Raw genomic sequence first — 23154 nt, 5'->3', positions numbered from 1 at the left:
ATTGCGCCATGGTGGCCAGTTTAAAGAGCCCACAGTGCTGTTTGTCAGATCATGGCAGAGCAAGAGTAGGGCCTGGCAGTCTACCTAGCCCTGTGCAAACTGCTCCCCGCCCCCCAGCGTAGTTGTCATCCCTTTTACTGCCATTTCTCTAGCCCAGAATTTGCAGAGGCAAGAGGGCATCAGCACGTTGGAGGAGATGGACATGCCAAGGGTTCTCAGGGTTCAGTAGGTATAGGCTATGCTAAATATTATTAACCAATAGGTGTTATGTCATAAAATCTCATTTCAGGACAATCATATATCTTGACCGGGAAAACCGGATTTTTACTGAAGCAAATTTGGTTTCTGTTGTTGGCAAAAAGTTAAGAAATAGTGTTTTGAGAATGTCCTTTGAATTCCACAAAGGTAAGAACATTACCTTTCTTCAGTTTTACATCTGATTGTGTAATGTTGCTGAGGTGAGAGATTCAGTGGCTGTGGCCATGTTACTAACTTATTCCTTTTGATTTGCTGGCCTGATTTTTTTTTTTTTTTTTTTTGCTTTTTAGGGCCGCACCCGTGGCATATGGAGATTCCCAGGCTAGGGGTCCAGTTGGAGCTGTAGCTGCCAGCCTACACCACAGCTCACAGCCTTGCTGGATCCTTAACCCACTGAGCAAGGCCAGGGATCAAACCTCTGTCCTCATGGATGCTAGTGAGATTTGTTAACCACTGAGCCACGGCGGGAACTCCTTGCTGGCCTGATTTTGAACATCTTTCTTTATTCAGTTTTTGACTAAGTGCTTTTTCATATGTTCCTGATCTCATTTGTAGCAGCCATGCGGAGGTAAGTGAGGAGAGGAGGCACAGAGATGCTCAAGGTGAATGAGAGGGAGGCACAGAGATGCTCAAGGTCACATCTCTTAAGTGGCAGAGTTAGACCTTGAAACCTAAGTCTGTTGGCTCAAAATTATGAGCTCATAGGCATTTGGTTATAAATTCTTTCTTCCTTCCTCTTCTATTTTTTTTAATTGAAAGGATAACTGTATTTCTTAGAAAATATTCAGACTAACAGAGCATGAAAAGAAAAATGTCTACTCTTGCAGCAGCAACTACTGAATAGGAAATTCAGTTATGTCTTCTCATGTCTATGTTATTTACCCATCCAGTCATTTAGACTTTGTTTTATATTTAAACAAATACTTTTTTCTTTCTTTTCATTTAAGACATTATCAGCATCTCTAGATAGACATTCCTAACTTGGTTAAGTTAATAATAATGGGCAAATATTTGTGTTCAGTTTTGACTTTTAAACTGACCTTTGTATTGAGTATAACGTTAAGCTCTAGATGACTGTTGATTGTGAAAATGTCCAGAGATTTAATTTCAATCTGATAGAATGTTCTTATTTTATTTATACCAACTCCAAGATCCAGAGAGCTATCACAGCCTGCCCCATGAAATCGTGGTCAATCTTGCTGCTTTCTTTGAACTTTGTGATGCGCTAATCCTGCTCTGGGCACAGTCCTCCCAGAGCATGGTGTCTAATGCCAGTGTCAACAAGGTGAGGAGATGCACCTGTTCTTATTGTAAAGATTCTTAGGGACAAGACTAACTTCAGTGTTGTTCTATGTCCAGTATTACTTGAGAAATATTCTCAGCACAAAGATTCTTAGGGACAAGACTAACTTCAGTGTTGTTCTATGTCCAGTATTACTTGAGAAATTGTTCTTAAGAGTTTTAAATATATACACATATTTTAAAGCTTTATGGGGGTACAGTTGACATAAAATAAAGTGCAGATATTTGAAGTGTACAGTTTTATATGTTTTAACATATATACATCTGTGATGCCATTACCACAATCATGACAGTGGACATATCCATCACCTTCAAACCTGTATTTAAGCCTTCTTAAACATGATTAGCACATATAGGCTAAATTGGGTTTGAATCCTGGAGTTCCCATTGTGGCTCAGCAGGTTAAGAACCCAACATAGTATTTTTGATAAGAACCCATCATAGTGTTTTTGAGAATGTGGGTTTGATCCCTGGCCTCACTCAGTGGGTTAAGGATCTGGCCTTGCTGCTGCAATCTGTGGTGTAGGCTGGCAACTGCAGCTCCAATTTGACCCCAAGCCTGGGTACTTCCATATGCCACAGGTGTGGCCGTTTTTTAAAATAATAATAACAGTGGGTTTGAATCCAGAGAAGTTCTAATAATTCTGGTAAACTAGAATTGTAGATCTTAAATGTCTTAGTCTCAAGACCCTAAGTTATAGTCATAAAAGTTATCCAAGATCTCAAAGAATTTTTGTTTATGTGGTTACATATATCAGTATTTACAAGTTAGGAAATAAATCTGCAAAATGTAGAAAGTGTTTATTAATCTGTTTAAAAACAACAGTGGCAAATTCATTTCATGTTAATGTGAATAACATTTTTAATGAAAAGCAATCTTTTTCTAAAACAAGAGTGGAACTGTTTTCCATTTCTGCAAATCTGGCTTTACAGTGAAGTGTCTTGCTTCACAAAAGGAAGCTGGATTCCCACACTTCCTGCACTCAGTCTCTTTCGTGTGGGTATGGGTTGACTTACATGAAGAAAGACTGGCCTATTTCATGTGGTTAAGAGACTGGAAAGGGAGGAATATTTTAATAAACATTTCACATAATTGTGAATACACTTCTTTGATTGTATACCATGACATGATAGGTGGTAGTTTTATAAAGGCTATTTGTAATGTGAAAACTGATAAAATATCACTGATCTTGCCATGCGTTCAAATCCATTGTTCTAGCTTGTACTCTGGATGGACTTCTACTCTTGTGTGTATTTGTAGGACTGGTAATTTGGAAAATATTGTTCAGTGAGTTATCAGATCTTCCAAATGTCAGTGTATTTAACTTTTTAATAATCAGTTTAAAAAGTCACGTTCATGAAAAATTTTCACAAACCTCATCAAAAAAAATCTTAGGTATAAGAAATTAAAGTATTAGGCAGTTGTTAAGCTCTTAGTTTTTCAAAGCTCTAGGTTTTGCTTAAAAATTTGAATTTTATCAACAAATACTCTTGTTTTTTTTAATTGAACACATTCACTTCCTTCATCTTCCATACAGTGTTTTCCAGACACCCAATCACAGTCTTTCTGTACATCCCCGCCCCCGCCCTTTTTGGTACCATTAGTGCAAATGTCAACATAGTGAAAAAGTCAAATAATGAGATGAAAATAGCTTTGACATCATAATACCTGAAAGGAATCGCTAATCTTAAGAGTACTTTGCTGTAGGAGTTCCCGTCGTGGCACAGCGGAAACAAATCCGACTAGGAACCATGAGGTTGTGGGTTCGATCCCTGTCCTCGCTCAGTGGATTGAGGATCTGGCATTGCCGTGAGCTGTGGTGTAGGTCGAAGACGCAGCTGGGATCCTGCGTTGCTGTGGCTGTGACCTAGGTCAGCAGCTGTAGTTCCCATTCGACCTCTAGCCTGGGTATCTCTATATGCCATGGGTGCAGCCCTAAAAAAAGACAAAAGACAAAAAAATAAAAATAAAAATTAAGACTGCTTTGCTGTAAAAATACATAATCAGAGGAACAGCAAAGTTGGAGACTTAGAATACCTGATTTGATTAAAAAGCTACATTTATGAAACAGTAGTTATTGTCATAAGGATAGACATAGACCAATGAAACAAAAGAGAGAATTCAGAAATAGACCCTCACGTATATAGTCTATTTTACTGGAGAGGGGGCAGATATACTAGGATAGTTTAATGGGGAAAACAGTTCATTCAGCAATGGTGATTAAAAAAACCAGATAATCCATATAATAAAGTAAAATGAACCTTCCTCTACCTTTATGCCATATAAAAAAGTTGCCTCAAAATGGATTATAGACTGACCTATAAGGACCAAAATTATGAACCATCCCAAAGAAAACATTGGGGAAAATCTTCACAGCCTGAGGACTGGGCAAAGATTTCAGAGCATTCTTCACAAAAGAAAAAAAATTGATGAATTCAGTTTTGTCAAAACTAAAAGCTTCTTTGTAGATAGCTTTAAGAAAATGAAAACACTGGAAGACTCTTTACAAATCATATACAAATTTTATAAACAAGATAGCCCATTTTAAAAAATGAGCAAGAGTATTTAAATAGATGCTTCTTAGAAGACACGAATGCCCAGTAAGAACTGGAAAAATTGCAACATCCTTAGTTATCAAGGAAATAGAAATTGAAAGCAGAGTGAGGTGTCCCCGACCAGAATGGCTAAAATTGAAATCGCTAATAGCAGCAAGTATTGGCAAAGAAGTTGGTGGTTTCTTATAGCATTACATGTACACTTACCCCATGACCCAGTAATTCCGTTTTCTCTATTAGCTCTGAACTTGAAGTAGTAGGAAGAAAGATCTTTTTGCCTTCTCTGACTGCCTTAATATCCCTAAAAATATTCCAGTTGGATGCTAGATCTTTAAATGTGTGTATGTTTAGTATTGTGTTTTGTGTCCTTTACTGGGACATGTTTGTGAGCAGTTTTGGTGTGCTTCGTTTTTAGATTTTGGGTTCTGTGCGGTGGCGAGACCGGTTTTGGACTGTGGCCGACACGGTAAAAGTGGATGCCCCTGGCCTGGCTCTGCTTGCCCTTCACTGGCACTGGGTTTTAAAACATTTGGTCCGTCAGATCCCTCAACTCTTGATGAGCCATGAAGACAAGTAAGACTCCTACTTAGAGTAATAGTGTCACTATCTACAGTATTGATATTAAAGAGAGGAGGTTTAGAGATGAAGCTTACTTCTTGCTTTACTTTGGTTTGTTCCCTTGGCCTATTGATGAATGTAAGTGATGTCTCTTACTATCCAGCATTTCCCTCTTTCCCTATTTAAAGATATTATAAAGAGGTTCAGACCGTCTCGGAACATATTCAGAATTGCTTGGGGAGTCCAACTGGTGGATTTACGGGTGTAAAGAAGTTGCAGAAATTCCTGGGACGACCGTTTCCTTTTAAGGTAAGGCTTCGGTAAACACAAAGATTTGACTTGTTTGGAAGTTCTCTTGGAACATGGGGACTGTCATTCAGTTAGACTCAGCCTTGCCTGCAAAGCTTAATTCTTAAATGTTCCATGGGTCCTGTTAACTGACTTGTTAAATGTTATCGTTTTCCTTATTCTTGAGACTTTTAAGTCTGAATAGACTTGTAAAGTTATTACTGTAAAATCTCCCAAGAGCGGCAGGAGTAAGCCAGCTCTTTGTTTTATAAAGGCATTAAGGAAATCCTTAAATTTTTCAGACATGAATAGGTTGCTAAAAAGAACCACTTTTCTGCTCTATAATAGGCTCTCCTGGGTTTTATTGTTTCAGGACAAGCTGGTGGTAGAGTGTTTTTCACAACTAAAGGTCTTTAACAAAGCCCTTGTGGTCCAAGAGCGATTGCCCACCCTTGGAGAGAGTGGATGGAGGGAAGATGTTAGGCGACTCCAAGTGGTTGCTTCCGAATGGACATTAAAGAAAAGTCTCCTACAGGCCTGTGGGTTGGTCCTCAGAGCTAATATCTTGGAAGATGTCAGCCCAGGTAATATACTCTGGAGTTTGACTAGCTGACAGATGTTCTAAGCATGTCCTCTGCTCTGCAGCCATTAAGTTTAAATTTTTTTTTCCTTTAGATTTTCTTTTCTTTTTTTCCTGCTAATACTTACCACTAAGTAAATGTCAAGCGTAGGACTAAACTTTACTTGTATTACCTCAATTCTATCATTGAAATTGTACAGTTGTTAGTAGCATTATTTAATAGATGAGAAACTCAAGCTCAGGTGAAGTTGAACTGAGTTAATAAGCTCATGGTCACATGGCTGTTGGGAATCTGAGCCTGCCTACTCACCACTATGTGTCTTTTTGTCCAGATGAATTGAAGAATCTTGTGGATGCTCAGTGTTTGGAACTAAAAGCCAAAGGAATTTCACTTGGTTTTCTGGAGAAGAAGCACAGTGACGCTTCCTCCCTATCTCAGCCTGACTTTACCTCCTTAATCCACCTCACCAGGAGTGTTCAGCTGTGGCCTGCAATGGAGTACCTGGCTGTGCTTTGGCAATACAAAGCAACAGCAGATTTTATGACCCAGGCCTGTCTCAGAAGGTGAGCCATCCTTCTTTCCTTTGAGGGAACTTATTTTCTTGCTAAGTTATTCCATGTTCCTACATGTAAAACAAAGCACAGCCTTGTCTTGAGGGGAAATAGTTGCTGAGGCAGAGGGGGGAGGTCAGTTGCCACTTTTGAAAAAGCCAAAACTTCTTGAAGATACTTTGCCTGTTTTGACTGCTATTCTAAGAGTTCTTTCCCACTAGAATTACTCGCTGGTTTTAAAATAAATTTTCTGTGTGTGTGTTCCATCTTCCCTTAAGTTTTCTAGCAGTAGTTCTTTGCTAGTCCACAGCCCAGTCTCTTCCCCTCTTCATTTTTGGAGCAGGTCCAGCAAAAACCAGCAGCCCCAGATAGACGAGGAGCTAAGTCATCACATCACATTTTGTCTTAAGCACACACCGGTTGCTCCCCAGGAGCTTCAAGACCTTTGGGCCTTAGTGCACCGTCAAAAGGTAAAAACCAAAATCCAAATAAAAAAACCTTTACACTATGGGCTGATTAGATTTTCCATGGCAGACTGGTTACAGAACATTTTATTTATTTAATCTCAAAAATTCCGTGTTGTAAAACTCTAGTTTTATCTGAATTAAGTTTTATCTGAATTAACCTTGCATGTTTTTTTGAAGGAATTTCCTAGATATTGCTCTTCTTATGACAGAGTTGAGAAATGCATTTAATTTCCAGTGAAATTAGGCTAAAATATTTAGTTTGCTCTAAAATATATTGTTTTTACTCTTCTACAGAGAGTAACAGTTAATAGTGAATAGTGATAAACTATAGTTCGTATAACTTAATACAACCTTAAGTTTTTTTGCTAGTAATGATTTATTTATTTACTTTGATCACATAATTATGTGATTATTTTAACTACACTTTCTCATGTATCTTTTTTTTTGTTTCTTTTTCCTTTTTCTTTTCCCCACCCATGGCATGGGGATGTTCCCAGGCTGGGGATCAAAATTGTACCACAGCAGTGACAATGCTGGAGTTTTAACCCACTGCACCACAAGGGAACTCCAGTAGTTTCCTTTATTTATTTATTTATTTATTTATTGGCAGTATATGGATTTCCCTGGGCCAAGGATCAGATTTGAGCCATAGTTGCAACCTAAGCTGCAGCTGTGGCTATGCTGGATCCTTAACCCACTATGCCGGGCCAGGTATTGAACCTGTGTCCCAGTGCTCCCAAGTGGACACGGAACTCTTCTCATGTATCTTACAAAAGCAGTTCTCATGTTAGTTTGATAAAATTATAAATAAAGTGACTTGACCAAGGTGGCAGAAAATTAAGAATATGAGGATTTTTTGTTTGTTTGTTTTTGTTTTTGTTTTTTACCACTCCCAGGCCAGGGATTGAACCTGCTCCACAGCAGCAGCCCAAGGTGCTCAGGGACAGCTCTGGATCCTTAACCCGCTGGGCCATAAGAGAACTCCCCACATTAGTTTTAGATGGGGAGTCTTACAAGACAGACCTCATGACTTGATTTATGGAATCTTTCTCAGATATTCTCTTATCTGATTATTCCTTTATCTCTAGATGTCTGCTGAAGAAGTGATCTCTTTGTGGTCCGAGTTATTTAATTCCACGTTTATGTCTTTCTGGAGCAGTACTGTGACCACAAGTCCAGAGTACTGGCTGACGTGGAGCCCTCTGCCTGGAGTGCAGCAGAGGGAGGTGCCGAAGTCCCTTTTGGACTCTACATTAAAGGTTTGTTGGCATAAAATTTTAAGAACGGTGACAGAAGAAATTTCTCAATGGACCTAGCAGTAAACATTTATTCCCAGGATAGAGCAGTGACTAAATAAGTCATTTCAATACTTTATTTTCTCCAGGATATTAATAAGTGTATCTTCAGAAAAGATATTCCATCTTAAATGGTTTGGAAAATCCTAAATTAATGTAAAAACAGAAAGTCTTTAATTTCTTTTCTAATTCAATCATTGTTTTCTAATTATAAGTTTTAAACAGTATGGAAACATATGCACATGTGTGTATATGCATGTGTGTGTACACATACATGTACACACAATATATTATGATATATGTGTATTTATATACATATACATGATGTAGAGTTCACTAGAAATAGCCACTCTGCTGTGCGTCCTTCTGTTAACATATTTTTTTTATGTTTAATATGTATATAAACAAAAGGCTACTTTCTTTGTTGACATAATATGTCATGGAAATTTGGAGCCCTCATTCTAGCTTATTCTTTTTAAGGTATTTCATTGTACTAATGTCCCAGAATGCATTTAATCACTGTATGGTTGATAAGCATCAAGGTTTCTTACCTTCTCCTCCTCCCTTTAATAAGCATACCTGTATCAACTACCCTTGTATAAGCCTTTCTGTGGATGTGTGACAGGAATTGGAATTTAACCCATGGCCAAAGTGTCTGCATGTTTAAAGATATTTATAAATATTACCAGAATGTCTAGGAAAGTAGGTTTTTGTGTTTCTTCCCTTTGTAAACCTTCTAGGAGATGGTGACATGGGGATGGCCATGGAAGGCTTGGGCTGGAGCATATTTCACTTATCATAAATCCTGTGTTTCCCTCTCTTTACAACACTAGGTGTTACTAATGTTTTATTGCCAGTCATATAGTTTTGTTTTGTTTTGTTTTGTTTTTGCCTTTTCTAGGGCCCCACTTGCAGCATATGGAGCTTCCCATCTAATCGGAGCTGTAGCTGCTGGCCTATGCCAGAGCCATAGCAACACGGGATCCGAGCTGCATCTGCAACCTATACCACAGCTCACGGCAATGCTGGATCCTTAACCCACTGAGCAAGGCCAGGGATCGAACCCACAACCTCATGGTTCCTAGTCGGATTTGTTAACCACTGCGCCACGACAGGAACTCCCAGTCATACAGTTTTTTAAAATCTCATCTTAATTTGGATTTCCTTGATTATTATTGAGATTGAACATCTTTACATATATGTATATTGATCATTTTTTACTTCTTTCTCTGAGTTTTCCAGTCATATTTATTGCTCATCTTTTTAAAATGGGTAGTTAATTATCATTTTATTATTGAAGATCTCTTTATATATCATGGATAGTAAACCTTTACCTAACATATAATTGGAACTATACTTTCTCTTGTTTTTTTTTTTGGACTGCACCCACAGCATATGGAAGTTCTTGGTCTGTGGGTTAAACGTTGTAGGTTGCCAGCGTACACCACAGCCACAGCCACAGCAACATGGGATCTGAGCCTTGTCTGTGACCTACACCACAGCTCACGGCAACACCAGATCCTTTAACCCCCTGAGTGAGGCCAGGGATTGAACCTTTGTCTTCATGGAAACTAGTCAGGTTTGTTACTTCTGAGCCGTAATGGGAGCTCCTGATTGGGAGTATATCTCAAGTGTTCTGTTGCCTCTCAAATTTGGAAATGGTTTTTCTTATATCACACAAGTTTTATAGTGTTTTCTTTTCAAATATACCCATCCCTTTCTACTTTCTTGCTTTGTTATCATGCTTGTTAAATGTCTTCCTTTACTACCCATAGAGGTAAAAACCACTTGCTTATATTTTTTGTTTTTGTCTCATGTTTATACTAATTTAGTCTGGATATCTTATTTTGTGAGGTGGGAGTGCAAATTTTTTTTTTAAAGAAGCAGGTGTATCCAAAAGCAGTACTAACCATTTTGAGTAGTTCATCCTTTCATTTCATTTCATCTCATTTCATCTCATCTCATTTGAAATACTACCTCTGTCATAATACCTATTCCTACAAATGTTCTTGGGTTTATTTTTTGTGTTCAGTTCTGTTTTATTGCTGTATCAAAATTGATTTATTTAGCGTAAACATCTCTCAGATCCTATAATCTTAAACCATATACATCCCCAAGAGTTGCATAGAGTTAGTGTTTGCTGTTATATATATTTGACCCCCTAACCCTTTGTCATGGACAGCTGTTTCTGTGTCACACATTAACAGTCTGAGGAGTACAGGCTTGTCCCTGTCTTGGATTTATCTTTCAACTCTTTTCCCTGCCTCCAAGTCTTACCTTCCTGCGGTGCGCCCCCAGCTCTGCTGCCCTGATGCCCAGGTTTGAGGGGTTTTCTACCGCATGAGTGAAGCACCCTCTGCTTCTCGTTCCTAGAGAATGGGATCCTTCAGAGGCCCACTGCACCTGACCGAATCCTGCCTTTCTTTTCTTTTCTTTCTTTTTTTTTTTTTTTTTTTTGTCTTTTTGCCATTTTCTTGGGCCGTTCTCGCGGCACATGGAGGTTCCCAGGCTAGGGGTCGAATCAGAGCTATAGTCACCAGCCTACGCCAGAGCCACAGCAACGCTGGATCCGAGCCGCGTCTGCAGCCTACACCACAGCTCACGGCAACGCCGGATCTTTAACCCACTGAGCAAGGGCAGGGATCGAACCTGCAGCCTCATGGTTCCTAGTCGGGTTCGTTAACCACTGCGCCACGACGGGAACTCCCCGAATCATGCCTTTCTGCTTCTGTCTCAGGCTGATGTTTACCTGTTCCTAGCAGCCCGAATCTCCTTTTTAAAAATTTCTCTTTGTCCCCTTAAGGTCCTGGTGCTGCTTGTTGAAACCCTTTTCATTAACTTCTAAAAAGTACCCTGACTCCTCTCCGTCTGTCAGGGTCCTGCCAGTCTCAGCAGAGCCGTGTTCTCCAAGTGCTGCTTTGAAGTCCTGACCAGCAGCTGTAGAGCAAGTCCCTGGGATGTTAGCGGCCTCCCTGTCCTGTCGTCCTCACAAGTCACCCTGGGGGAGTGGGATGAGAGAGCCCAGCAGCTCCAAGACATCAGCTCAGTGCTTTGGACCAACATGGCTGTCCCTTCAGTAGCAGAGTTCAGGTACTCCCTCCCCACCCTGTGAAGACCGTACAGCTCCTGTCTTTTCTCTAGAGCGTGTAGTGGGTGCCTCAGTCAGTGCTTGCTTCTGTGGTGGCTGGTGCTGGTGGGTGGAAGAAAGGTGTTTTCTGGCTGGATGCACAGGTTTTCAGCCCATGATAGAAATTCCTTAGCTGGTCGGCCCCTCTGTCAGCTGTAAGTGTATTGTGATCAAGAGGGCGGTGCTTTTGAAAACCATGTCAGATTACATGAGAATAGAAATTCACGTCCAGGTATGGGCAGTACAGTCCGTCTTGTCATTTTCTGAAAGAATGATAGTGCGGGAAAGGAATGGTGGTCGCTGTGGTGCAGACCCTTATGTGCTTTCCTGTCCCCACAGACGCACAGATGCCCAGCTCCAGGGGCTGGTGTTGTGCAGGCACCTGGCCGGCCTGGCGGAGCTGCTCCCTGAGCCCCAGCGGCAGGAGTACATGCAAAAGTGCGAGCAGCTGTTGCTTGGGGACAGCCAGGCCTTCCAGCACGTGGGCCAGACTCTTGGGGACATGGCTGGCCAGGAGGTGCTACCCCAGGAGCTGCTGTGCCTCTTGCTCACCTCCCTGCACCACTTGTTTGGGGAGGGGGAGGGTAAGCGGGACGTGCCCGAGCCTGCCCGCCGTGGGAGCCTGTGGGTGAGCCTAGGCCTGCTCCAGATCCAGACCTGGCTTCCCCAGGCACGCTTCGACCCCGCCGTGAAGAGGGAATACAAGCTCAAGTACGCCAAGGAGGAGGTATGGAGGCAAGGGCTTGGGTTCAGTATTTGACTACTTTCACTTGCCTTCAGGTGCTCAGAGCACCGAGGGCTGATTTTGCATAAGCTGTCCTGCAACTTCAGGAGTGTGTTCTGAAGACTGCGATTCTTTGAGAGTTCCTCTGAGTAGGCGCAGGCCCTCTGACATATCTGCCAAGCAACTCTGGCAGCAGGCACAATAGGAGAACATAGAGGGAACTGTCCAGATCCCTCTACCCAAACTAAGTTTCAGATATTTGGATTTGGGTAACTTCATTAGACAGGGTATAGTGTTAGGTTTTGAGCTTTAGATGTGTGTTATCCAAGACTCAAGAAACAAGTAGATTCAGATAATGCGGTGTACCTCTTGCTATTTGGTTTTTTGTTGTTTTTTTGTTTTTTTGTTTTTTGTCTTTTTGCTATTTCTTGGGCCACTCCAGCAGCATGTGGAAGTTCCCAGGCTAGGGGTCTAATCGGAGCTGTAGCTGCCAGCCTATGCCAGAGCCACAGCAATCCGGGATCCGAGCCGCGTCTGCAACCTACACCACAGCTCACGGCAACGCCGGATCGTTAACCCACTGAGCAAGGCCAGGGATCGAACCCGCAATGTCATGGTTCCTAGTCGGATTCGTTAACCACTGCGCCACGACGGGAACTCCCCTCTTGCTATTTGAATTTCTAAGCAAACTCAGGAGCTGAATACATTAAGATAGTGATACACTAGTTTTATATTTTGAAGAAGGAAAATTACATTAGTTGAGATGAAGGTCAGGCTGTTACAGCAGAGACTTAGAAGGTCATTGGCATAAATGAGACAGTTGTTTCATACCTGACAGCCCTGAGGTGAGTGGTCCAGGTAGATGGAGCAGAATCTCTACTCAACTCTCCCCACCCCCCGCTTTGGGTCATTATCTTTCCTCTGGGACCCTGTCCCTCGGGCCTGTTCCTCCTAGCTGGGCCCAGCAGACCAGTGTCTCCCCTTCCATTAGCTATACCAGCTGCAGTGTGAGTGGAAGACCCGGAACCTCTCATGCCAGCTGCAGACCGGAAGAGACCTAGAGGATGAAGTCCTTCTCAGTCATGCTCATCCTCACGTCAGGTAACATAATAGAGTGAATATTTGAGTTGGCCATCATTGGCTTGAATCTTCTTAACAAAAAGACATCTTGGGGTTGATCTTCTCAGTATAATTACTGTGTTAAGCACAGATAATGATCTACATCTCTGAACTTCATAAGCAGATAGCTCTTAAAGCCCTGGTTATGATCAGGAAAAATATATACTCTGTGAAATGAACAGGAGGACTCGCATGGGGCCAGGAGGGTTGAGACCAGAGCTTACTGTCATCATGGAAGGAGTTGGGTGTAAAGATGTGCGCTGTGGGGGCGTCTGTGATCTTAGAAAATACTGAGTTCTAAGATCTTAGAACTCAGATCTTAGTGGATTCTGAGTTCTAGCCTTGTCCCTGCCCTTTGGCTTTAGACCTTGGGTAGGCCATTTAAAAAACCTCAGTGCCAAATCTAGAAAAGGAGGATAGTAGTGCCAACTTCAACGAGAGTACATGTAAAGTGCTCAACAACAGGTGTCCCACATGGTAAATGCTGTGTATTTATTACCCATTTTCATCATCAAAGTCTAGTTTCATTTTTTTTGGTCAGTATATCATCTTTTATGCTTCAGTAGCTGAATTGTCTTCCTTCTCTTTTCCTGAGGGCTCAGTCTAGATTTACTGCCTCTCCTCTGGCAGAATTTGCATTTCGTGTCAAAATTTGCCTTTAGATTGCTTCGCCAGAGAATTGACCAGCTGGAGAATTTAATCTGCAGCCTGTCTAAGAAGCAGGCCTTCAGGCCCCAGCTGCCCGCGTATGAGTCCCTGGTACAGGAGATCCACCACTATGTCAACAGCATCGCCAAGGCTCCCGCCATTCAGGACCTGCTCACGCGGCTCCTGCAGGCCCTCTGCATGGATGGACCTCGTGCTGCCCAGGTGGCCCAGAACCTTCTGAAGGAGGAGGCCTCTTGGCAGCAGTCACACCACCAGTTCAGGAAGCGGCTGGCTGAGGAATACGCCCTGTACCCAGACTCTGTGGCCCCGTTGCAGGCATCCATCCTGCAGCTGCAGCATGGCATGCGGCTAGTGGCCTGCGAGGTCCATGCCTTGCTCCATGGTAACGTGGTCTGCGCTGACAGGCTGGGTACCTTGGCCACATCCCTGTTGGCTTTCCCATCAGTGGACCCCACTTTTCCCACCTACTATGCTCACGCTGATGCTTTGTGTTCTGTGAAGTCAGAGGAGGTGCTCCGCGGCCTTGGGAAGTTGATCTCCAAGCGTTTGGGAGGGAAGGAGCTGGAAGGCAAGGGCCAGGGGCTCTGCCCTACCCGAGAGCAGCTGCTGCTCAACGCCCTCCTGTACCTGCGGTCCCATGTGCTGTGCAAGGGGGAGCTGGACCAGCGGGCCCTGCAGCTCTTCAGACACGTGTGTCAGGTAAGCCCGCCTCCTGAAGGGAACTGGGCACAGGCAGGGCGCCTCTAAGACACCACTGCCTGGTGTAGTTGAGAGAACATGGGAATCTAGCGTCTTTTCCTTTCTTTTTCCCATTTAACCATAAGGCTTAGGAACCTTTTTCCCTCAATTTTTGAAAAAATTTTCAAATAAAATTTTTTTTGGCCATGTCTACAACATATGGAAATTCTCAGACCAGGTATAAACCCATGTATAGCAACAACCTGTGCCACAGCAGTGACAAAGCCAGCTCCTTAACCCGCTGAGCAACCAGAGAACTCCTGACCCTCAATTTTCAAGAGATTAAAAAAATTACTAGTGGTGTTAGTCTTTTATTTTTTAACGAATTAATTTTTATGGTTGCACCTGCAGCACATCAAAGCTCCTGGGCCCAGGGTAGCCCTTTATTTGTAATACACTGCAAATATTTTATCCTTGTTTGTTGGTTGTTTTTTGACTTTGTTTATGGTAAGTTTTGCCTGTAACTTTATCAGCTTTTATTAACATTTAAGAAAATAGGGGAGTTCTCATTGGGGCTCAATGGTTAACACACCCGACTAGTATCCATGAGGATGCGGGTCTGATCCCTGGCCTCACTCAGTGGGTTAAGGATCTGGGGTTGCTGTGAGCTGTGGTGTAGGTCGTAGACATGGCTTGGATCCCGCATTGCTGCAGCTGTGGTGTAGGCCGGCAGCTACGACTCCAATTCGACCCCAGCCTTGGAACCTCCATATGCTGCAGGTGCAGCACTAAAAGACACACAAACACACACACACACACACAAGGAAATAATTCGTTATCCCTTACCAACAAAAGCAATTTGTTCTCGTTGTAGACAATTAAAAGAATACGTATAGGAGTTCCCGTCGTGGCGCAGTGGTTAACGAATCCTACTAGGAACCATGAGGTTGCGGGTTCGGTCCCTGCCCTTGCTCAGTGGGTTAACGATCCGGCGTTGCCGTGAGCTGTGGTGTAGGCTGCAGACGCGGCTCGGATCCTGCGTTGCTGTGGCTCTGGCGTAGGCCGGTGGCTACAGCTCCGATTCGACCCCTAGCCTGGGAACCTCCATATGCCGCGGGAGCGGCCCAAGAAATAGCAACAACAACAACAAAAGACAAAAAGACAAAGGACAAAAAAAAAAAAAAAAAAAAGAATACGTATAAGGAAAATTATTAAATTCTACCACTTAAAGCTGTGTAAACTGTTAAAATGTTGGTGTGTTCCACTCTAGGCTTGCTTATATGTGTGTGTATCTGTCAGTGTGTGTCTGTGAGACTCTAAATTTTTTAAAACCATTTGCCCCAGTGGTTTACTTTTTTGGGGCGGTGGAAGTGGGTAGATCCCTTTTAAAGATATAAATCTTAGCATAGTGATCCAGTAATTAACAGATAAAAGGATAGTGCTATCCCCTCTATGGTTTCCAAGACATGTCCTCACATCACTAGAGCCCTGCAAACCACTAAGGAAGTCCACTCTGTTCTATAACTCACCTTTAGAAATCCAGTAGCTAAAAATCCAGTGTTTATGTCCCCTGTGATTATGGTACTCTCCCCCTGTATCGTATTTAGTGGCTGGCTGCTTTCCTATTGTATGTGTGAGTAAGTCCTTTCCCACAGGTCAGTTCCTATCACTACATATTTATATTTGTATGTAAAAATTTCCTGCTATTTCGGAGGGGGATAAAAGACCATCAGAAACCGATGCCATTAAGAGTCTTAAAACTGCTTCTATGGCCATATCACCCTGAATGCGCCCGATTTTGTCTGATCTTGGAAGAGTCTTAAAGCTGAATCTTTGGGTAAAAATTCTAGAAAACAGAATTTCTGAGACAAAGGTTAACTGCTTGCTTAGGGCTTTTACTACAGATTGTCTTCCTAAATGGTATGTGCTTTTTCCTCAGTTCTGAATAGCAGGTGGGTCTACGGCCATACCACCCTGAATGCGCCTGACCTCATCTGAATAGTGGGTAGATTCTTTATAGCTTTTGCCAGTTGGAAGACTTTAGAGATTAGTAGGGAATTGAAGGAATGTCTGGTAAGGCATCACCCAGTTTTGCCTGATTGGTTCCCCTTGGCCCCACAGCCCCCAGCCCAGGTTTCCTTTTTCTGAACCCCAGGTTCAGTTTGCATCACACCCTCACATTGCCGAACCTGAGCCTGTCCTTAAAGTGGAGCACTCTTTTCTCCTACAGCCAGTGTTTATACTTGTAAATAGTAACATCACAGCAAAGGGAGATTTAGGAAACTCAGGTTACTGCAGATACAGTTTGAACACAAAGCCCCTTTGCTGTCTGTTACATGGAATTTAGTTTCTTGGATATTGACATTTACTTGTTTTTGAACCAGGGTACTTTTGTTCTCATGAGAAATCAAGAGATGGCAAGTTGTTCACCGTAAATGCTTCAGCAAAGGCAAATAAACTTCCTTCCGAATGTGTGATTTTTCAGGAAATCATCAATGAGTGGGATGAACAGGAACGCATAGCTCAAGAGAAGGCTGAGCAGGAAAGCAGCCTGTACAGATACAAGAACAGGAACTCCACTACAGCCCTGAGCGAGGAGGAGGAGGAAGAACGGGAGTTCAGGAAGCAGTTTCCGCTGCATGAAAAGGTTGAGTGGTGGTGGGCAGTCTGTTGGGAACAAATTCCTTTGGTACCACACATCTTCCCTTTTTTTTCCCCTCTTCTGGTTTTATTGATATGTAATTTATACAGTGCTTGTATATACAGCACTGTATAAGTTTATATACACAATAATGATCTGTCTTAGGTGCGTCATGAGGTGATGACCACAATACATTCCATTACCATCCATCATGTCATAAATACAATGTCAAAGAAAAAGTCTTTTTTTCCTTGGAATGGGAACACTTACTTAGGATATGCTCTGTAACCAATCTTCAACACTGTTACATCCCTTTGAATGGTTTTATAATCTATCTAAATGTACGTAATTTGCGACTTCATTTTCTTGTTCATTCACACGCCATCTTTCCCCCTCTCTTTAATGTGATTAGAACCATTGAATTTTGAATTTTGAAATTTCAGTTGCTCTAATGCTATTTACAGGATTTTGCAGATATTTTGGTAGAACCAACACTAGAGGAGAAGAGGGAACCTTCAGATGGGCAAGACAAGGAGGCCCCTACAGATCCGGCCCTCCTGTCCCAGAGCTCAATGCAGGCGGTGATGCTCATACACCAGCAGCTGTGCCTCAGCTTTGCCCGGTCCCTCTGGTACCAGCAGACTCCGCCGCCACACGGGACAAAGCACTACCTCAGCCTGTTTCTGTCCTGCTACCAGACGGGGGCATCTCTTGTGACACACTTCTACCCCCTGATGGGTATGAAAGTTTGCTTTTGTTATGCTCTTGGGAAATCAAAACAAATAGATGTGATTACTATCTCTGGCACAGTTAAAACTATTATCTCCCTTTTTTGGTGAAATTCCTTATTGATGGAATTTCTCTAGCTTTTCAAGGACTAACTCCAAAAAATTAAAATTCTGCAATAAATATGGATTTTCATCCTTTGAATATTTTATTATAAAGAGATTAAGAAAATAAGGATATAGGCTTAGTTTGAATGGTCTCATTTCTTTGCATTATTTCCAGTTTCCCTCTTAACAGCTTCAGTGCTAAAGCTGAAGTCATTAGAAAAGCACTGAAGCTGCTAGAGGAAAAAACAAGGAGGTGATATTTTCCTGGGAGCAGCGTGGGAACCCAGAAATTAACCTCATAGGATATATGACTTGATGTGGTTTCCTACATGACCTCATGAGTTGTTCTGTGCAAGTAGGAAGGAAGCTTTTTAAATGTCACTCTGCCTACTAAGAAGAGCAACAAAAACTGGGAATTTGAATCCGTCGGACCTAACTTTGCACCCTCTTAATTTACATGTAGGCAGTTTCTGAGTTCCTGTGTATATCCCAGAAAGTTGGCAGATTTTGGTGACCACTGTGTTGTGGGGGTCACAGTTTGTGTGATTCGGGGGTGAATGGTGTTGTGGTGTCTTGCTTCATTAGTCCCTGTTGTTCATTGTCAGCTTGTTGCTGACTGATCTCTTTGTAACCTGATACTGACCTTACTGTGATCTTGTTAACTTGACAGGAGTTGAGCTGAATGACCAACTCCTCGGCAGCCAACTTTTAGCCTGCACCCTGTCCCATAACACACTCTTTGGGGAGGCGACCTCAGACCTGATAGTGAGACCCGATGGGCCCTATGACTTCTATCAGCACCCCAATGTCCCAGAAGCTCGGCATTGCCAACCTGTGCTTCAAGGCTTCTCAGAGGCTGTCACCCGGCTGCTGCAGGACTGGCCAGAACACCCGGCGCTGGAGCAGGTAGGGCAGAGTTGAGGAGGCAGCCTTTCACTGTCCTCAGGGCATTACCTTGCCCAATGGGACATGCATACAGAGCTTTACAGAACCTCACTGTGGGGGGAGGCGCTACTCACTAGGCACTAGGATGGTTGTGCCAGTTTGTATTGCTGTTGTGTGGATGATGTTTTGAGATTCTGCTGATTTTGTCTGTTGTCCAGGGTTTGCTGTTCCTGTATTGAAATGCTGCTGTGTTGCTCCCTTTGTCCAGGCTCATCCTTATACTAGCAAGGACCTGGATTTTTCTGGATTGGCAAATTAACTCTGATGCTGCTCCGTGATCTTCAGCTGATTCTGAAATAACTCTTGTTTTTTTGTTTTGTTTTGTTTTGTTTTTTTGTCTTTTTGCCTTTTTCTAGGGCCGCTTCCACAGCATATGGAGGTTCCCAGGTTAGGGGTCCAGTTGAAGCTGTAGCCATCAGCCTACGCCAGAGCCACAGCAACGCGGGATCCGAGCCGAGTCTGCAACCTATACCACAGCTCGTGGCAACGCCGGATCCCCAACCCACTGAGCAAGGCCAGGGATTGAACCTGCAACCTCATGGTTCCTAGTCGGATTCATTAACCATTGCGCCACGACGGGAACTCCTGAAATAACTCTTGATAACAGAGAGTAAACAAGTGATTATTTTATCAGACTCAATCTTATTTCCAGAGTAATGCAACAGATAAAGTATTTATCTCTGGCAAGGTCTGCAGCCCTGGAAGTTTCATCCACAGCTTCCATAAGTGTTTGCGAAGCAGGGCCTTTGCATGAGACTCCCAGTCAGGCCTCTCTTCAGTACCTCTAACTTTTTGGTGGTTGGTTGCCCCACAAGGTTGCCCACATCTTTTTCCCTTGCAGCTGCTGGTTGTAATGGACAGAATTCGTAGTTTCCCACTTTCCAGCCCCATCTCAAAGTTCCTGAATGGCTTAGAGATCCTTCTGGCAAAGGCACAGGTGAGATAATTCTCTCTCTAGTCCTCATATTAGTTTGTAATCAACTGAAAAGAGATTCTCTTATGACACCTTTATTATTAGAGGGATAGGATGTTATAGTTTGAGTTGGAAAAGGGTGTGCCTCCTTGGTTTTTCTGGCATAAGGTCAGATTATTACAAGTGAAGCCATTGTCTCCATGGGGCACTGGGGGAACCTGGCTCTACTGTTCTCTCAGGGGGGCAGTGTCCACCGGTCCTGAGGGCTCGCTGGCAGGACTTCCAGGTTGGCCTTCAGACCAGCTAGATGCCTGCAGTCATCACCCATCAGCCTGTCAGCCTCTGGAGTGTCTGGGCCTTCCCTGAATTTCAGGTTGGGGCCCTGAACTTCAGAGGGGTCATGTAACTAACAGCAGGGATTCAGACTTGGGTCTCCAAATCCTGTGCTTTTTGCCTCCCTCTCGGCTCAGCTCTGCTGGCGGTTGTCAAGTGACCAGGAAGAACTTGAAGCTGGATAAGTGGAATGTAAATGCGTTACTGTAGATCTGTGTAAAAGATGTTTAAGGTCCCAGTGGTCTTCACTCGAGTCAAGTCCAGGATGTTCCTAAGGGAGGAGGTGATCAGGGGACTGATGAATGGCCATAATAAATTTTTTCTTTGTTTCTTCAGGATTGGGAGGAGAATGCAAGTCGAGCTCTCTCTCTGCGGAAGCACCTTGACTTGGTCAGTCAGATGATCATCCGCTGGCGTAAACTGGAACTGAAGTGAGTGACTTCCCTCCTGTCCCCAACTTACGCGGTAGGGACATCGTCTTTGGATGGTTTGTGTAGTAGGTCAGCTAGAGAATGTGCTTTCCAGTCATTAATCACAGAGGCGTTAAAATGACCTGAGGCCAGATAACAGCATACATCCCAGAGGCAGCACCCTGGCAGCTTCTCCGTCTCCACTTGGAAGGAGAGAAGAGTGAACACTTATCTCCTGCTTCTGTGATTTGAGATATTTCAGTGGGTTCCCTTAAATGCCCCCTCAGCCTCTTCTCCCCCGTTTCAGCTGCTGGTCCATGAGTTTGGACAATACCATGAAGCGCCACACTGAGAAATCCACCAAGCACTGGTTCTCCATCTATCAGATGCTTGAGAACACATGCAGGAACAAACAGAAGAGCAGGAAGGTAACACCTATCTGTAAATTCCCTGCTTATTGAGAGGGTCCAGGCTGAGCTCAAAATGCTGCAGGGTCTGGAGTTTACCTGTTCCCATGTCTCTCCCCACTGCTTTCACATAAGTTGCGTCATTTGCGTGCAATTCTTGAGGACTCAGCCTAGAAAGCTGTGTGGTTCTTTTCTTGCTGAGAGTAATAATGAAAGTCAGAGGTTTAAGTGACTTGTTCAGAGTTGAGAGAGCTAGTCATAAGAGGAGGTTTCCTTATTCTCTGTACCCATGAGGCAAGGCAAAGAAAAAACTTCTGTCCTGGGGAGGTTGTAGTTAACATGCCTGATTTAAGAGTTTCATCTCATATTCAGATCAAGTGCCTCATAATTCAGTTTCCTAATTTGCTGTGAGTGTATTTCACATATACCCTGAGCGTGGCTATAGTTGTTAAGCCAGTTTGGAATGTAGCTGTGGTTCTTGCCCCAAAGCTTCATTTTAACTGGTGTCTCTACTTAACGGCCATCCCTTGGGATTCCTTAGTTGACTGCGTGCAGTGTTATGACAGGGAGTGATGGTATCAGGCACATGTATATTTTCCTCTTTGAATCTCCAAAGATGACAAACAGATGACCCTGATGTTGCTGGTCAGCACATTACAAGCATTTATTGAAGGATCCTCACTGGGAGAATTTCACATACGACTTCAGATGTTACTGGTTTTCCATTGTCATGTCTTGCTGATGCCGCAAGTTGAAGGAAAAGGTAAGGGGATATATATGTATATACATATATATAGGTACACACTATTTTTTCTTTAATTTTACCCTACAGTGTTCAAACGGTTATTATTTAGGCTTTGAATTTTCCACATGAGACAGGTGTCTTGTTGCATACCAGGTTTTAAACAAGACACTTTTGGTTGTTTGCCACTTGAATGTGATTCAGGAAGACAGGAAGAAAAACATTACAGTCAAGTACGGACTGGTTTTAAGTGAAGCCCTGACTGGTGAACCGTGGCAGAGGTAAATCACCAGATGCAGACTGGGGAGCTGGCCTGTTGGGGCAGCACATCTCTCTGTCTAGACAGTGCACATGCCTGCTAAGCTCCTGCTTGATCCAGGCCATTACTGGGTTCTTTGATCTTGGGAGAACTCTGCCACGTTATCAGCTAACTGTACATAAAACTATTGTCAATTACTGTCCCTGACCACAGCAGTTTAGATAAAACTGTCACTGTAAATGAATATAGATTTATATGAATGAACAGTCAGGGCGAGCCTCTTAAATGTGCCATCTTTTAAAACAGACTCTGTTGCTGCTGATTTTACAATAAGAGTTTGAGGAAGGGATTGAAATTGTGAGTTTGGCGGAACATCTGAGTATACCATCTTTAAGAACAAAAGTGCAACCACAAAATCCACTACAAACTGAAATGAAAAAAATAGGGTAGCGTTGACAGCCTGCATCTCTGGGAACTGCTAACCCTGGCTCCCTGGTGAGCCGGTAAATAAACTGCATGTGCTATGCTGGCTGTAATCTCCTGGCCTAGAGAGTAATGAGGAAGGATCATCACTGATAGGTGAAGCCCGTAGCACATGCAGCAACTGTGGTATTTTTGTTTCCTTTTTGTTTCTTCCAGATTCACTTTGCAGTGTTCTATGGAATTTGTACCATTATTACAAACAATTCTTTGACCGGGTGCAGGCCAAAATTGTGGAACTTCGTTCCCCCCTGGAAAAAGAGCTTAAGGTAAGATGAACACCTGTCATAGTCACTCTTGGGAGAAGAAAATCAGCAAGTTCTTCCTCAGTTGTGTTCTTTAGTCTATTTCACAGTGAGGCAGGGGGCTCTGGGCAATGGAGGAGAGCATTGCAACTGCCAGGTAGGATGGCAGGTTTTGCATTTTGTGGCATCATCTCCATTGCTGACCTGCCTCGTGTGTGAAGCTTCTGTGGAGTGGCCCCCACCAGAGGCCCCTAAGAGGGTGGGTCAGGGCTGCTCCCCTGGTCTTGCCCAGGCTGATCTTCACCTCAGAGGAGCGCCATCTAGTGTCGGTCTGTGAGGTGCTGGAGTGGCAGTGGGGGGATCATCTTTTTAATACTCACACTGGTTGTGGAGCCAGCCCCGGTTTAAGCTAGAGCACGTAGTGACCCACTGTTTGCAGCTAAACTTTTTTTTGGCACTGCTTCGAGACCAGCATGTGGTTGCTCTATTAGACTTGTTTTACTTGTTCACTTACAGTCCTGTGTTTGGGATGGAGAGGGCTCTGGTCTTTGGCAAACAGATGATCTAAAACAGAATGACACCAGCCTTGTAAAGCCATTCCTTGAGCTTCCTTTATCTTACAGGAATTTGTTAAGATATCCAAGTGGAATGATGTCAGCTTCTGGTCTATTAAACAATCTGTGGAAAAGACACACAGGTAATTCATCTTTTAAACCTGGGAATGACCAAAACTGAGAAATACTGAATGATGGACAGCATGACTAGGTTGTTAA

At 43.2% G+C, this 23154-nt stretch overlaps 1 protein-coding gene across 1 annotated transcript in view; it reads left to right on the top strand.

Annotated features, from left to right (window-relative positions):
• The window catches only part of MDN1 (midasin AAA ATPase 1), a 166141-nt gene that overhangs the window by 101123 nt on the left and 41864 nt on the right, over positions 1-23154 (top strand). The window contains 22 exon segments of the mRNA XM_021089975.1: positions 290-405; positions 1410-1543; positions 4532-4689; positions 4863-4983; positions 5336-5546; positions 5875-6106; positions 6438-6564; positions 7650-7820; positions 10732-10946; positions 11323-11710; positions 12699-12808; positions 13489-14194; positions 16659-16820; positions 17279-17552; positions 18318-18553; positions 19434-19529; positions 20175-20269; positions 20556-20641; positions 20644-20676; positions 21272-21418; positions 22296-22405; positions 23005-23078. Coding sequence (XP_020945634.1) covers positions 290-405; positions 1410-1543; positions 4532-4689; positions 4863-4983; positions 5336-5546; positions 5875-6106; positions 6438-6564; positions 7650-7820; positions 10732-10946; positions 11323-11710; positions 12699-12808; positions 13489-14194; positions 16659-16820; positions 17279-17552; positions 18318-18553; positions 19434-19529; positions 20175-20269; positions 20556-20641; positions 20644-20676; positions 21272-21418; positions 22296-22405; positions 23005-23078 — 4002 coding nt within the window.

Source organism: Sus scrofa, chromosome 1 (assembly GCF_000003025.6).
Source record: "Sus scrofa isolate TJ Tabasco breed Duroc chromosome 1, Sscrofa11.1, whole genome shotgun sequence".
In the NCBI taxonomy this organism is placed as follows: Eukaryota; Metazoa; Chordata; class Mammalia; order Artiodactyla; family Suidae; genus Sus; species Sus scrofa.
This window is presented reverse-complemented; position numbering and strand designations above follow the sequence as displayed.